We start from the raw sequence: 17,024 nt of genomic DNA on the forward strand, positions 1-17,024 counted from the left end.
TGATTTAAGCTTTCCCATTTATTGTTGTGCATTGTGAGTCAAGCAGTGCTGAGCAATGACACTCTCTTTGACCAAATTTTAGGTGGAGCAAACCATGCCCTCTCTTTTGGCTAGACCTCCATCTTGGCCCTCCCCAGCCCAGGCTTAGCAGAGAATCCTGCTGAGTCACCCCCGCTCCCCTTCCCCCGATACCTCATTAAGCCCCTCATCCCTCGTTCTTGATATCTGAGCCCTGGTCCTGTCTTTCACAAGAATCCCCCCTACCGTTGATGTCTCCTCTTAATACTTCTCCACCCATCGACCCCCTCAGTCTACTCGTTGGCCATAAATCCTCTGCTGTCTTTGCTTTATTTATAGTTGAACACGGTTTCTCTCTCTCTCCTCCTGCCATAGTCATGACTCCAGTTGTGGTAGTCTTAAATAAAGTTTTCCTTACTGTTTTAACAAGCATCAGAATAATTTCTCTTTAACAGTACATTACATCCATCATCATCTTTTGTACACAAACTCTACAAGGTAGGGACTTTATTTTCCCCATTTTACAGGCGGGCAAACTGAGGCACAGAGAGGTAAAGTATGGGGAGCTGGGATTCCGACCCAGTCTTTCTGATGGCAGAGCTTGGAACTTCATCCCACCTGAATGTTTTGTCCCCAGAGATGTAGTTTTGGTACCCAGAGTTGGAGAACCTAATCTTTTTAGAAATTTTGAGTGATAGAGTGATTAAATGCTCTGTCAGTGGGGAAAAGGAACTAAATATTTGAGCACCAGTTCACACCGGGTAAGGCAGGAGGCATTTCGTGTACTTATTTAAACCTCACAAAATTCCTTTGGGGGGTGTGGTGGTGATTCCAGGGAGATGCAGACACTCAGAAGTGAATTCTTTCACTTCTAACACTGTTTCTCTAAAAAAAACTTCTGTAGCTTCCACACAGTTGATTTAAAAGGTTGAGACTTGGGAACACACTGTGTGTGTAAGGCGTGCTTTGGTTCCCAGTGTCTTTGCTGAGGGCTCTCAGGTGGTCTGGTCTCCAGGGATGGCTTGACATTTGCCCTTACACTCAGGTGTCCTTGTAGACGCGAATCATGGAGCTGGAAGGCAGAGTCCGCAGGGCAGCTGCCGAAAGAGGTGCTGTGGAGCTGAAAAAGAATGAGTTCCAGGGAGAGCTGGAGAAGCAGCGTGAGCAGCTCGACAAAATCCAGTCCAGCCATAACTTTCAGATGGAGAGTGTCAACAAGTTACACCAGGATGAAAAGGCAAGACCTGCTTTGTTTTCTTCTTAGTCTGTCCTAAATACCAGTTGATAACGTTGTCAAATTCTTCTCAATGAGAGGGATAAGTGGCTGTGTATATTTATGTAATTATATGGAATTAGCCTCTTGATGAAGCTTTGGGTATCTCCCTCCATCTGCCCATTAGGCCCTGGGTAGGCTGATTGTAAAACCTTTCACAATGGTGATAAATGGGAGAAATGCAAAGGAACTTTCAATAAACAAGTATGAAGTCCCTACTCTGTGCTTGGCCTATGCTGGATGCTTGTGTCTCAAGGAGGAATAACATTTGTGCCCTCATTATATCTCATGGATTGGAAGAGTTGTAGACCTCTAAGTAAGTACTAACAAAGAACGTAGGGGACTCAAGACTGCTGGATTTTAAGTTTAAAAAAATCAGATTAAAAAGGGGCTTTCCACTAATATATCTCAGCTGTATATGTCTTGCGTTTTCTGTTTTTCTTAGGAATGGATGACTACTTTTTTGTTTATTAAATTGTATAATGGTGTGAGTTATTAATATTTTCTTTTCTGGAGTATATGAAACCCATGACCATTTATTGCCTAGATGAGTGTGGCCCTTATTAATGCATGCACCTCTCTCTGACGTACTTGATTTGTTGGAGGAAGGTTGTGTCTTGAGGCCTATTATCTTGAAGATAGACTTGGTTTTAGTATGAACTAGTAGCTAGCACTTCACCAGAAAATGAACCATTCTCAGGCTTTTCTTACATAACTGGTTTAAAATGTGAAAAATGCTGTTTTTCTTTTCATTTGCAGAGTACTTTCCCTTGTTCACAAATGTATATTTCTTCCCTGGGAATTATTCCAATTTTAATGCTGTTATATTAAAGTACTTCCTAATTTCTCTTTACTCTTCTTATATGTGGGTGACACTATTTTGTGTCCCTGAAATCCCCTTTAACTGGATAGACTAGGACCTAGACATTTCTCACAGGGCGTACACAAATAAAACCCCTTAAAGCACATTTTTGGGAGGATGTAGAGTTTATTCTTAAGAAATAGAGTTTGCAGAGATTCAATTTGGGATTTGCAGGGTTTGTGGAGAAAGTCTCTGGCACCCTGGCCTCTGCCTGGTTAGGAAGGAGTGTGATGGGACCTGGGGAGTGCTGGGCTGGGAAGGGGACCCAGCAAAGACCAGCAGGACTGCCCTGTGGGGCCTGGGCTGAGATGGTCCCCCAGGTGGGGCAAGGGAAAGTGAGAAGGATTCTCCCTGCTCGCTTAGTGCGTGCTCATTGCTAATTTACTGCTTTGTCAGTGCATGGCCGCAGAAGCCAGGCCTGAGACCAGCCACAGCAGGTTTTGCCCATCTGTACAGAGTGAGAAAAATAAGGATGTTTTGTGTGTCTTTTTCTGCCTCTCCACCCTGTATGTATGTGTCATTACCTGAAAATTTAACTCTTTTCCTTAGAAAGAATTGTCTTTTATTGTGAATCTCTGGCCTTTCTACATTAAAAAAATGTTCATTAGTTTCAAGTATACAGTACATTGGTTAGACATTTATATAGTTTATAAAACGATCCCCGATTGCTCTTTCTCTCCTCTGGCTCTACACCTAGCCGTTACATTAATGCTGATTGCATTCCCTATGCTGTGCTCCCCATCCCCATGACCTATTTGTATTTCTTTAACCCTTCACCCCTTTCTCCCAGCCCCCTAACCCCTGACCCCTTGGCTTTTCTACATTTTTGTCTTTAGTTTTTTCTTTTTAAAATGGCGGTAATAGAAGATGGTATGTGTCTGTGTGTGTCTGTATGTGGTGTTTGGTTGTTTTAAGTGTCCTTATTTTCTGTCAGTCTACTAAAATACTTCTGAAATTTTACTTGAACCATGAAATCCAAAATTCTGGACTGATCTTTCTCCTCGTACTCCTCCAAGCTTCTGGATAAGTTTGTGCATTGCATGCAAGTGTAGGTGCATGTTTTGTGTGGGGAGGTGGAAAAGAGGTTGCATGGTGATTTCTGTTCATGGACATTCTGCCCAGCCTGGGTATGAGCTCTTGGGGCTCCAGTCCCTATAAAGTGGGTGCTAGACAACCAGCTTCCCATATCGTGTCGGCAGAATCCTTAGAGAATGCTCTACACAGGACCATTTGTTCTAGAGAGTTCCAGTAATGCAGTCAATGAAGCGCCATTACCATAGGCAAATCCTAAGACAGTAATGCTAGTTTATTTGAGTGTAATCTGTTGTGGACATAAGACCAAAACTTGGAATTCTTTGAAATATGATCAACTTTGAAATATGATTGAAATATGACCAAAACTTGGAATTCTTTGGCTTTTCCTAGAAACATCTGCTCACACAGGAGGAAATAAGAGGGAACATCTTTTAGCCAGAAACCAGGTGATTCAGCTTGGTTCTTAATGCTTTGGTTTTATGGCTGCTTTACAAAGTGGGCAAAATGCCTCAGCCCTCTTGCCTTATCCCCAGGTTGAGAACTTTCAGGATCCAAGTGGAGGGAGACTCTTTTGGTGTATGTTGACCATCAAAGAGTCCCAGTAAAAAAAGGTAAAATAAACATTTGACAGAATCAAATGGCCATTGGAAAAGAATGCGAGTCTTTTTTTTTTTTTTTTTTTAGTTTTTAACTTAAGGATATGCAATATAAAGTTATTTTCCTTTTGGGAGTGGGTACTAGTTTCTTAGCTCCAGGAGTAGTTTAGCCATAGCTTAGCATGGTGAAAGGCAGACCTGGGTTCAAATCCTTGTTTTCCTCAGCGGCATGATTTAAATTCACCTTCTGATCAGGTGAATTTCACTACTCAGCAGCAAGTGAGTTAAATTCACCTCTTGATCGCATGACCGTGGTCCTTGTGAAAGCCTCTGTCGCTTGCTAGTGTTTGTCCATGTGGAATTACCAGTTCAGCTTATCAAATTGTCTGATGTTTGTCCCTGATCTAATTTGTTATAGACGTTGTATCAGAGTAATCAGTCCTCTTCCAGCTGCACATCACAATCACCTGGGAGCTTATACAAAAATTGGATTTTTAAAATACACCGAATCAGAATATCTGGCTATTGGGCCTCAAAGAATATGGAATTTTTTATTTTATAGATAAGACACACAATAATTAGCATGTGTTTGCTCACGTATGCATACATTTCTTCTAAGTTCTCAAATCATTGTATTGTGAACAGGTAGTGAAACCACAAGCTGGTGATGGAGATAAGGCATTTTTCAGTATGACACTGTTAAAAATAAAATTCTTATTAGAGTTTTTTTCATTTTTTTGACCCTCTGAAATTATTTTTAAAAGTAGAGGACATTATAATTAATAGATATAATTCTTTAAAAATAATTTGGCAGTGCCGTTACCAAGTAATTGATGTTCATACTTTTTTCCTAAGGTATTTCTTTCATTTTTACCCACATTTACTGGAATCCTTGAAAATTTTTAGAAGATGTGCCAGGTGGGAGACTTCCTGCTCACCCATTGCTGCTGCCCACGTGGAAGGCTAGGTGGATATTTGTTCCATTTTGATGACCCACAGCCCATTGGATGAGGGAGGAAACCTGGCACAGAGGGTGTGCACTCATTGGCTGGAGTATCAACCAGTCAGACATGAGATAATTTGAACCAGAACTCAGACTTTGATCATTTGGTGATAGATATTCAAATGAGACTTCAGCTGATTCTTGGGCATTGAACCTTCATTCTCATATCCCTTCTTTTCTGCTTCCTTGTCTGTTGCAGAATTAGATGTGTTTATGATGGTTTGACCACGTAAGTACAATTACGCAAGTTCATGTGTATTTGTACAACTTGGCGGAAGCCCTCATACAGTCATCTCCTGGGTTGTATATTAGAAGGGATGTTCAGCTTTGTTTTGAAACAAATGATTGTGCAAGTCAGCCTAAAGTAACTTTTGAAAATTGTCTTTCTTAATTATCAAAATAATGTAGACATTTTTGAAAATACAAAAAAAATCATAATTTTATCTCTTAGAGATTAACACTCCTGAGAACTACTTACCTTCCTTTAAAAAACAGATTACATCTAAACTTTTATAAATTTTTATATTCAAGCTTTTAAAATATAGGTATGCCGTGAAAATCGTAGAACGTAAAGGAGATTCTTTTAAACGATAAACATATATAAACACATATAGTTTTTGCACATCATTAAAAAGACCCAGAAACTCTTGCCTTATTATGCGTTCTTGTTTTAGGGGTGTTGAGGCAGTCACGTCAAGGGTAGAAAGTCAGGGGTATAATTCAAGACAGAATTGTTTTATAAATGTTTGTTTCTAAATAGGTTCATAGGTCCATTTACAGGTTCTGGATGGCCCTGATTTTTTTTGGTACAACACATGATACCTTTTATTATAGTCAGCATGGTCACTTCCTCTGCATTAGTTAGAAGTGGGTCACTCAGTCAGGCCAGCCCAAATGGAAGCGGGGGAAGGGATTAGACTCTGTCTTTGGGAACAGTGTCAAAGAACTCGAGGTCACATTTTAAACCACCACATTTGTGTAGGTATAAATAATCTTCACACAACCACTAGTGAAGTGCTATTTTAAGATGTACGGGTGTATGTATAAAACAGGTTTTTAAGTGGCCTAAGTAGAAACAGACTCAGGTTTTAGTTTTTGGCAAAAGCTAATAGGAGGTCACTTGTAAAAGTCTGCATTATCTATCTCCTAAGGATGGCATAGAGTGGTTTAATTCATTCTTTTATTTTGTTGTCAGAATCTTGATCAGTATTTTGGAGTCTGAATACTTACCAAGATCTTGGATACTCTCCTGGCTAGTGGCTGCTCCATACTCAAGCAGTGGCCCTAAAGGCGTGGGAGGGACAGATTACTTAATATCTGAAGACCCTGAATTACTTAGTAGCACTTCATCCAGGGAATGTCCAGCTTCCTGCTCTTTTGTTCATTTTTACCTGCCACAAGTTAAAATCAGAAATGGCTTCATTTTTCATATTTGTGTTGGTGACATTCTTGCTGGGCTGGTTTCTTGCAGTCATTTATTTGATGTTGACATTTAGACTTCATTTATTGTTAAAATATATAAATTAATAGTGCAGTAGTTTAAAGAAAATTGAGTAACATTTTATTTGTAACAGAAATACAGTTCCTGTGTCATTCCAGAAGGCAAGCTACTGATCTAAAAAAAAAATTGTTGACTAGAAGAATGGAAGAGGGGATGTTGGTGACTTGTTAATTGTTTTGTGTCAGAAAAGCTCAGGGAGAGAGGCAGCTGGGAAGGTGGAGGAGGGACAGGCCGGCCACTCACCTTGCCTCACCTGCACCTTTGTCACTCACCTTTGTGACCTGTGCTTGCATTGAGGTGGCTTCAGTCAGCTTCCAGGTTTCTCCTCTCTCGCATAGTAACTTGGGGCACGAGGAGGCTCTGTCAAGCCCTGAGATGAGTGGCATGAAAACACCATGCTTTAGAGGGGTTTCCTGTTGTAAACGACCCTTTAGTGGAGTTTCTGTGGTTGGTGGGTGGTGAAAGCCAGAAGATCTGAGATGGTTTGTGTCATTGGTTCTTGTGCAGTTTGGAGCCCGGGATTGGGGCTGCTCTCCTCAGCACTGGCTTCTGTGAGTGACTTCTCTGTAAGATTCTGTCTCTTGTAAAAGAAAAAACTGATATTAAGAGGTCTAGTCACTTGTCCTACTTTAGAGTTTTCAAAGTGCTTTCACACATAAGAACACACTTAATTTCTCAAAGTGCCCAACTGGGACATAGGTGATATTACCTCTGAGATAGAGGCGAAGATTGTACTTCGAGAGGTCACTTCTTGGTTCCTGGAACCTGCAGAGTGGCCGGCAGGGGGCTGGATCCAGACTGTTGGCTCTTTCCCTCTGGCGTCACCATATAGAAATCTCATGAGGCACAAGACACAGTTCTGAATGTTCCATTTTCTTCTCTCTGGGCCAGCTTTTTTTGTGTACCTTTCTTCTGGAGGGGTGGTTTTCTTGGGGGGCTAGAGCGAACTTGTATAGATTTTTATCACTTTTTATCCCTGTGATTGATTGAAGAATAAAGGGTTTAAGAATAGCTTTTTGGTTTGTATTATTAATTTTCCGTGTTCAGTTCTGTCTGTTCAGTATTCTACCAGGCACTAGGCTTGTGCCCAGCTGCGGACCAGGCTGTGTCTGATGTCCATTCATTTCCTGTTGAGTGCTGGAAAAAGACAAGTAAATGGATCTGTCGTGGTTAACTGTAGGCAGAACTCATTCTGGCTGTTTTAAACAGAAAGGATTTGGCACGAGGAGGTAGGTGCTGATAAGAGGTAGGAGGGCCTGGAGGAGCAGTCTACAGGATGGCTCACCATGTCAGGAGTGACTCTAGAGCCCCATCCAGAGACTGGACCAGGAGGCTTCCTCTGCAGCTTAGCTCAGAGGCTGGACATCCCACTCCGTACTCTAATCCTGTTCAGCATTCCAGTCTCAAGTGAATGCATCTGATTAGATCTAAATGTCACTTGGAATGAGTCTGGAAAATTGAACTTTAGCTTTCAAGCTTTTTCAAGAGGCACACTAGAAGATTGGAGGTGTTGATCTGCGTCCTCCACTGGGCGGGTAAGGTGGGGGTGTCGAAGTGCTGTGTGAGTCACAGGAGAGCCGTCCTCAGGTGTCTCACCTGGAAGTGCCAGGTAAATATGCCCCTCCCAAGGTGTCAGGAGGTGGGAACAGCACCTGGTAGCTGGGTGTGAGTGGTATTGGGCATATAAGGAGTTGAGACCTTTAAGCCACTTAAGGTATTTGGACTTGAGTTCGATGACAGGGGAACCATCACAGGGTTCAAGGTCATCAGATCAGTTGGGGTGTTTAAAAGGCAGGCCCTGCCCTCGGGGGCGTGCTTGGGGTGGGGAGCAGGGCAGAGGAAGCAGACCACTCAGGCAGCTCTTTAAATATTTGAAGCAAAAATCATGTGCTGAATTGAGGTAAGAGTAGAAGGGATTCTGTGAAGTTAGATTCAGGAGACAGACAACCAGTGGAAAGAATTGACAGGCCTGGGTGACAAGTGTGATGTGGAGAGGTGAAGGAGCTGTGTGCATAGAGGCAGAAAGTGAAAGCAGGGGAAATAAATTCATTGAAACCTGTTCTCCTGAAAAAAAAAAAAAAAAGTGGGTTTGTTTTTGAGAAAACTTTCAGTCTTTTTAGATTGTAAATTCAATTCTCTGGTTTGCCAATTGGGCATAGTCTTCAAAGACAGCTTTGTAATTAAACTTGAGTAATTTACTTGCCATATTTGAAAAAAATGTGTTTGGAGAAATGGCAGAAAACGTGACTTTCACGCCAACGCGGTTTTCTACCCTGTCCCCATGGAATTGCTGCAGTCGGTTCTCCATCCCTTCCTTACCTGGTAGGTCTTCCCCTCCCAACCTCAAAGGAAGGGATGAGGTGCGTAGTAGTGGGGCACGCTGGACCTCCGGAGGCAAGTGGGGGAAAGCTTACTTGATTCGAGGCTGATTTACTAGGATGTGCCTTGGATTGATTCCACATGGAGGGCATTACCTTGCAGTGAGAATGGCCCGTGATGACGGCACTTGAGCCAGACCTGGCTGTTTTCTGAGCACTGCTCTCTTGTTCTGTGGGGGTGAAAACAAACCCTGCAGACGTATTCAGTCTTGGACTTGGCTTCTTCCTGACCAGAAAGAGCTTTTTCATGTTTCCTTGCTGTATAGAAGGTGTAATGTACTCCTAGGGTGTGCTTCTGTGTGGCTTTGCCTTGTTCTCTCACTCAGAATTCCCTGCCCCTCTGTTCACCTCTGTTCTTAACCCAGCACCGCAGGACAGGCGTTTGATGTGAAATACATAGAGGAAATTTGACCTCACTATCTTTTTATTTTCTCTTTCCCCCTGACAAATGGGGGTGGGTCTATGATTATTCCTGTGGCCCAGTAACCCCTACAGTTAGTTCAGTTTTCATTTCCTCTTTAACCCCCAGGTGTCTGTGTCCACGTATTTGCAGGAAGTCAGGATTTGACTTGCCAAGGTGAGGCGGAGGCATTGTCAGGATTTCTATTTGGGAAAAAACTGAAACCACAGAAGGTGCTCAGGCAGGGCTTCCCCTGCCATCGGCAGTGGGGCTCGGGGCAGCTCCCCCTGCCATCGGACGCGGAACCGTGGAATCTGTTGCTCTCAGTACCTGTCCCAAACTGGCATTTCCTGGCTGGTTAAAAAACAATGTTCCAGATTGCTGGTGCCGTCTGTGTAGCCATGAGTGTTTTTCTTCCTCTGAGAACAGGGCCGAAGATATTCAAGCGCGTTTCCAGCGCCTGCCCCCCAGTCAAGCCTTTGTGTGCTGCGCTTGTCTAGCTTGGCAGCGCTTCCCAGATATTGTCTTTGCCCAGCCCCGCTCACAGGAGACCGGCTCCCTCCTGCTGTGCTTGCTTCCTGGGGGTGTAGGATTGCAGGAATTTTGAGGGAGTAAAGAGACGTGTGTGGTCATCATGACCAGTGGTTTTCAACCTGGTGGAGAGGCTGGGGCCAAGCGGCTGAGCTAGAACCTGGACCGCCCTCCACCCCCTCCCCCAGCTCTGCTGTCATTTCTTTTATGTATACAGCCATGGACTAAACCTCCAGCCTCCTTTCCAGGGCCATTTGGAAATGTGGGGGTGGGGCTGGTTTTTTTTTTCCAGTCTCGGTAGCATACATTTCATAGACAAAGGTGCTACTGACATTCAGAGGAGATGAGGAGAGCAGCATTGTAAATATGCTGCCACGTGGGGCCAGTACGGAAAAGAAAGACTTGTTCCACCTGACATGTCCATTGCGTGTCTCTTTTAAAACACTGCAGGCCAACGCTTTTGGTTCCAGTTGGAAAAACTGAGGCCAGGAGAAGTTAAGCGACATGTCCAAAGTGAAGGAGCAGATTAGTAGCAGACTGCAAACCGGTATCCACGGTGTCTTCCATCTCCCTTCTCTCCCTTCAGAGCTTTTCATTTTCTTTAAGAAAATCCACCCCCACTCTCCTCTCTTGCTGTCTACTCATTTCTTTTTCTTGCTCCTCCTCTTTAGTTAAAGAGCTTCAGAAACCTCTATCATAGCTGATACATTGTGGATCAGCTGTATATACTGCGATAAGAAAACTGCTTAAGGTTAGCAGTGAAATTACAAGTAACAGTAACATGCTAGAGAGGTCTGTGCCTCTGAACGGTCTTGAACCTACCCAAAATTCCTTCAGAAAACAAGTTTATCTCGACGTTTTCTAATTGACCTTTCTTTCCCACTAAAACCAGCCTTGAAGTTAAGATTAAAAAGAGAATTCATTCTTAGCTTTGCTTTTCAGTTTAAATTAGTAGCAACGTGACAAGATTAGGTATGTGTGCTTGTGTATGCAGGCTAATTGTGGAAATTTTTAAACATGAAAAAGTAGAGTGATTTAATGGACTTGTGTGTCCAACATCAGGCTTCAGTGATTGTAACTCATACTTTTTCAATCATAAATATTTCAGTATATATCTATGAGAGGTGGGATCTTTCTTGAAACCACAATGCCGTTATCATACCCCAAACTCCAGTAAATCCTCAATATCAGATATCTCTTCGTTCACATTTCCATGTCTGTTTTTAATCACAGAAGTGACTTACATCAGCTGTAGGGTTTTGTGAACTGGACTAACTGCCCACCACTCTGTTTGGTGGTTTCTCTGAGAACATATGTTCGTTGAGCCAGGATTTGGCCCACAGGGGTTGTGGGTATGAAGCGTTTGGGTGGCATTGTCTGTTTTGTTGTTGATGCGAATGGGTGCCAGTGTGAATGTGTGATCTTAGTGAGATGCTGTAAATAAATAATTGACACTTCACTGGGACTCTCTGGGACGACTCTCTCTGCCCTCTTTTCTTATTCCTCAGGGACTGTGCTATCCTTGCCGGCAAGTGGCAATGGAGCACTGAAAATACCCCATAGAGATGTGTCGTAAGTGTAAAATATGCTAGATTTCAAAGGTTTAGTATGAATAAAAAAGTAAAATATCTCATTAATTCAGTTTATGTTGATTGCATCTTAAAACGATAATTCGGATATATTAAAATATTAGTATTTCACCTGTTTTTTTTTTTCACATAACATAAAGTTCACCATTTTAGCCATTTTAAAGTGTATCATTCGGTGGTTTTTGGTACAGTCATGATGTTGTGCAACTATCACCACTAATTCCCAAACATTTTCATCACCCCCAAAAGCGAACGTGTCCCCGTTAAGCACTCACTCCCATTTTCCCTTCCCTGCAGCCTCTGGCAGCCGCTCACTTGCTCTGTCTCTGTAGATTTGCTGATGACGGACATAGCATATCAGCATAATCACTCATTTTGTGGGCTTTTGTAACTTCTTTCACTTAGTACGGTGTTTTCAAGGATCATCCATGTTGCAGCAGGTATTAGCACTTACTCTTTTTATGGCCGAATAATGTTCTGTCGTATGGATATACCACTTTCTGTTTACCCACTCCTCACTTGATGGACATTTGAGTTGTTTCCACTTTTTGGCTGTTATGAATATTCTTCTGTGAACGTTTGTGGACAAGTTTTTATGTGGATCTGTGTTTTCAGTTATCTTGGGTACATACTCGGGAGTGGAATTACTGGGTCATGTGTCTCTTTAACTTCTTGAGGAACTGCCAAACTTTTCCATAGCAGTTGCATCAGTTTACATTCTCATTAGCTTTGTATGACGGATCCATTTTCTCTACATCCTTGCCAGTCCCACCCTTCACTTTTTTTTTACTTGTGCGAAGTGGTGTCTTCTCATTTTGATTGGATTTCTCTAATGACTAATGACGTTGAGCATCTTTCCTTTATACTTATTGGCCGTTGCTCTGGAGAAATATCTGTTCAAATCCATTGCCCAGCCTGTGCCTTTTTACTTTATTTAATATCAGGGGTAGAGAATTGAAAATTTCTATATGTGACTAACATAGGACATCCATATTTCCGTCGGGTGGCACTGCTCTGGGAGATTTTAAGATTGGTGAGGGATAAAATGACACGAATGAATACTTCATATTGTTCTCCCCATTCTTAATATCATGCCCAGGTCACTAAGATTAAGTTTTTCATTTTAAGGTTTGTTTCTCTGAGGAACTAACAGCAATGACACTCCAAAGACATTACCTGGGCACCTGAGTGCTGGTGGGTTGTCAGGGGTTAGATGGTTTGAGGCTCCTCTTTAGTAAGGCTTGATTTAAGATGGACCCTCTCCTTCAAAGCAGGTCGATTGTTTTAATGAGCCAAACAAATATAGCAGTAGAAGTCACCTTCTTTTTTTAATAATGTGATCGGTATCACACTTCCAGTGAGCTTTTCAAAAGATAGCGTATGTAAAATTTAGTCATTTACATTTTGTTGAGCTTTCAAAATGTGCTGATTTTTTTGTAGATTTACTGTTTTGGAAATGTACTGTGAAATGCTGGGCTTATTTTTCTAGGAAGCTAAAGCAGAAATAGTTTGATCAAATGTACTTGTTTCCCAGAATGGAATGGTTACAATTAATTTGTACGTGGGGGATTATAATCCTGAGATTTTCCGAGTTTCCGGTTACATTCCAGTGGAGTTTACTGTGCCTCCTTGTCCGCTGCTGAGCGATCCCTGGGGACACGGTTCACACTCACAGGAAGTGCAGCTCTCCACAAAGTCACTGCACCAACATGTGAAGCACCTGGGTTGTCTAGAGTAGAATATATAATACATTTAAGAATAATTTTGCTTAGTACAGGTATTTTTTTCTTTATTGAACCCTTAAAAAAGCTAAAAGCATTTTTATAGTTTTCCTAAAAGTGATTCAACAAGATTTTCAGTAAATATAAAACTGTATATAAACGCTTGTTGGCGTTTTATGATCTTTTCTCCATTTAAGTGGAGACGACTGTTTTTTTCCATGCATAAGTAAGTAGGTGGAGGAAGATAACTAAAATTCTTTTTGGAAGAATAAACTTATGTGGTAGATAGAAATAACTTCAGATATTTCAGATTGCAGCAATTTCTAAACTTTTCTGAATCCCCAGATAGTTGCAAACTCCAATATGAATTTTTTTTGGGTTGGGCTATGAGGAGGGACAAGTCATATTGCCCATAATTTTTATATTGCCATAATTTAGAAATGATTTACCTAGGAGATAACAGCTTTGGGGAGATAACAGCTTTTGAGATATAATCAGTGTATAATCATTTAAATGTTCTTTTTCTGTTTTGTTTCAGCTTTGATGTTCAGAGAGGAGGTTTTGATGCATAGGTGAGGTAGAAGTTAAGTGTGTAGTTTAATAGTGTTAAATATATTCATGTTGTGCAACAGATCTCGAACTTTTTCATCTTGCAACACTGAGACTATGCCCATTCAACCCTGATTTCCCTGCCACTTCCCCTAGCCGTTGGCAATTGCCTTTCCGCTTTCTGTTTCTATGATTTTGACTGCTTTAGATACTTCATATGAGTGGAATCACAGTATTTTTTTTTTTTGTGACTGGCTTGTTTTGCTTAATATTATGGCCTCAAGCTTCATCCATGTTGTAGCATGTGACACTCCTTTTTAAAGGCTGCATAATATTCCGCCATATGTCTATACCACCACCATATATACCATTTTCTTTATCCATTGAGAGACACTGGGTTGTTTCCAGTTCTTGGCTCTTGTGAATAATACTGCCGTGAATGTGCGGGTGCAAGATCTCTTCAAGATCTTGCTTTGAGTTCTTTTGGTTCTGTACCCGTAAGTGGGGATGCTGGACCATATGGCCATCTTTTGTCTTTTTAATCTAACAAGAGTGGCAGGATCTTCAGGCTATGTGAATCTGGTTCCCCACTATGCTAATCGTCCTGTCACTTCAGGTTCTCTTCTCTCTGCTACCTGTGTAGAATATCTGTAAGTACCCCTCTTGACGTCTCTCCCTGAGAGGTTGATCATGGAAGATGTTATCACTGTGACTTCTTTTCCATTGAACTAGGAAATGTTCCTGTGCTCAGATCTCCCCAAATAAACACCAGATTAGCTTGGCCAGATTTCATTTCTAGGAGCACATTGCTGTATTCATAATCACCTTATTCCAGAAAACTCTGTCCAGGCCAAAGAAAGAGTATGGGCTACACAGAGAGGGTCCAAGAGGAAACCAGAGGCACAGAATGGGGAAGTGGTGTGGTCACTGACACCATGAACCAGGAATGCAGCAAAAATGTGTCTTCAGATTATGGGCAGCATTTTACAGACTTTGTCGATTATGACACAGTGCCCACAAAACAACACCAGTATTATGTGCTCTGATATTGAATATTCTAGTTCCCTTTTTTCCCAGATTTTTGTTTTTTTTTAGCACTAGGCACAGTCCACTAGATTGATGTCTTACTCGGGGTTTAGATCCAATTTGGCAAGTGGTTGGTGGTGAAGAGCTCAGTTCCTGGAGCCCCCTTGCTGGGGCTAGGGGTTTGCTTTGCCTGTTTGCTGTTGTTGAGAAAGCCATGTGACATTGACCCTCCTAAGCAGTCTGGGCTTCAGTTTCCTGGCCCCTAAGATGGATGATATTTTGCCCACCTCATCCAGCTGGTATGAAGAGCAAAGGAGTGGATAGGTGTGGAGGGCTCAGCAGAGCACCAGGCACAGTGGTTATTCAGCGCATACTGGCTGCTGGTTGCACTAAACTCCACACCATCTCTTTCTACTTTTTTTTTTTTATTGTCTTGAGTCCTGTGTCACCAATTCCCTCTTCTGTCGTTGGCATTCCCAACTTTGTGTAACTAACTGGCTGTGAGCCCTCCATCGTCAAAGCTGGTAGGCTCTGTGGACAGAAGCCAGAGGCTAAAATGAATCAGGAGCCTGTGCTGCTGGAGTGGTCACCAGGTCCCCTTCTCTTCAGTCTGTTCACCAGCCTGGAATTCAGAATTTGACTTCTGATTGAGGATGTGACTGTACCTGGGCTCCCTCAGAGAGAAACCGGAGTTGCTGATTCAGCCAGGCAGGGCTGGGGCTGTTCATGGAGGAGGATCGTGTCCTGGAGATGAAACAGAGCCAGGATCCGGGTACCCCTCCCTTGGGTTACAGACTACTGTTTGGAAAGCAGATCTTTCAACATGCATGTTATTTTTCAGACTGTGGACATCTGATTGTCCAGCCAGAGAGCTGTTGCCCATCTGGGGCCCGCCCTCCTGACAGCTGCTCTGGGTTGGGGAGGGGCTGCTCCCTTCCTTCCTCCCCCACCCACATGTCAGTCTTATCACCGCACTTGTGAGTCGTTAGGTTGCCCAGTGTTTCATTCTGTGTTTATCTTCCTTGCAGGCAGTTTTAGTGAATAATATCACTTCAAGTGAGAGGCTTATCAGAACACTGCAAGGTGAGTTCCATTCCCCTCCTTTACACCTGACATTGGACCTTGTAGGAAAAACCTGCCTTTTCTCTTGGCTTTCTCTAAGGTCTCTAATTGTAATCTAATGATGGATAGGATTACAGTGATTGAGTAATCTTTGATTTATTCTTTTTGCTTCACTATAATTCCTTAAAGAGCTGTTCCTTCAAATATGTTACTGAATACATTTCAAGTTTCTGTACAGAAGAATTCAGACTCATTTTTTGGTACATTAAGAAATAATATATACATACATATATATGATATGCATGTGGTCTATTTTATGTATATGTTGTGTGTGCGTGTGTGGGTGTTAATTGGGTCACTCATCACCCTGAATTCACATATCGTTTATAAAACTTATAAAAATTATCCAGCCCAATTTAATTCCATTTCTTTGCTACACTTCATCAGTTTGGCATCAGGGTTGGGTTTTTGTGGGGGGCCTTGCTGAAGCAGCGGTAGAGGCACTAACAGGGTGAGCCCCTCTGTGCAGTCTGCTCCCCCTTCTGCTGCGGCTGGAGGGATCAGCAGGGTTCATTGCGGCCGTGCTGGTGACTGTGTGATTTCTTGTCTTCCTCTTGATTTAGAACAGTTCCAGACCTTGCAGAAGAATTACGGCAAGCTGCATCAGGATGTTCTCCAGTTTCAAAAGAACCAGACTAACCTGGAGAGGAAGTTCTCCTATGACCTGTAAGTGTGTCTCAGCATCACGTGCATGCACTCAAGGGCTGACAAGTTTTAGGCTGAAGGCAGTGGACAGCGTCCAGCACAATCTCCACTTGCCCTCCTGTGATGGAGCACACAGGGCTCTGTGGGACGGGTCCAGCCCCTTTTTAAGGAGTCAGGGCCTTCCGAAAAAAATGCATTTTATTTTTTAAGTGTTAGCAGTGCTTCAGAAAGCCATAGAAAAGTGTTAGCCAGTGGACTCATAAGACAAGATAAATAAGAGGGCAGGGCAGTTCTCCTTAGCAGGACATGACTATTCAACATACTTTCAAACTTAATCTAATTTAAAACTTGGTGTGGCACAGGTTTTCTGGTAAGTCAATAAACCTAAAGCCTTTGATGATGTGTTCTAAAAGTACTCAGATGTGACCTAAGTCCAACTCAGAGACTAAGAGGTGATTCAGCATAGTATCAGTATGATTTTATTGCTTTTGTTTTCTTGACTTTTAAGTGTCTTTCCAAAGTTCTACAGTAAGAATGGAGTGCTTTTATTTTTCTATCTTTACTGAGGTATGATTCACAAATAATTATAGTGTATATTTAAGTTGTAAAATGTGATGTTTTGCTATACCTATACATTGTGAAATACTGCCCCTAGTTAACCATCGAGCTAATTTACCATCTGTAATATCACATGTTTACCTTTTATTGTTTGTATGGTTGAGAACACTTTTCTCTTATAGTAAATTCCAAGTGTATAGTACATTATTATTTACTG

The 17,024-nt window shown here is 42.1% G+C and overlaps 1 protein-coding gene across 1 annotated transcript in view; it reads left to right on the forward strand.

Annotated features, from left to right (window-relative positions):
* GOLM1 (golgi membrane protein 1) overlaps positions 1–17,024 on the forward strand; it is a 49,879-nt gene that overhangs the window by 12,214 nt on the left and 20,641 nt on the right. Inside the window, exons 3-5 of the mRNA XM_016130331.2 lie at positions 1,076–1,255; positions 15,511–15,565; positions 16,168–16,270. Of these exons, the coding sequence (XP_015985817.2) occupies positions 1,076–1,255; positions 15,511–15,565; positions 16,168–16,270 (338 nt within the window). The remainder of the gene's footprint in view (positions 1–1,075; positions 1,256–15,510; positions 15,566–16,167; positions 16,271–17,024) is intronic.

Source organism: Rousettus aegyptiacus, unplaced genomic scaffold, assembly GCF_014176215.1.
Source record: "Rousettus aegyptiacus isolate mRouAeg1 unplaced genomic scaffold, mRouAeg1.p scaffold_m13_p_3, whole genome shotgun sequence".
Classification (NCBI taxonomy): Eukaryota; Metazoa; Chordata; class Mammalia; order Chiroptera; family Pteropodidae; genus Rousettus; species Rousettus aegyptiacus.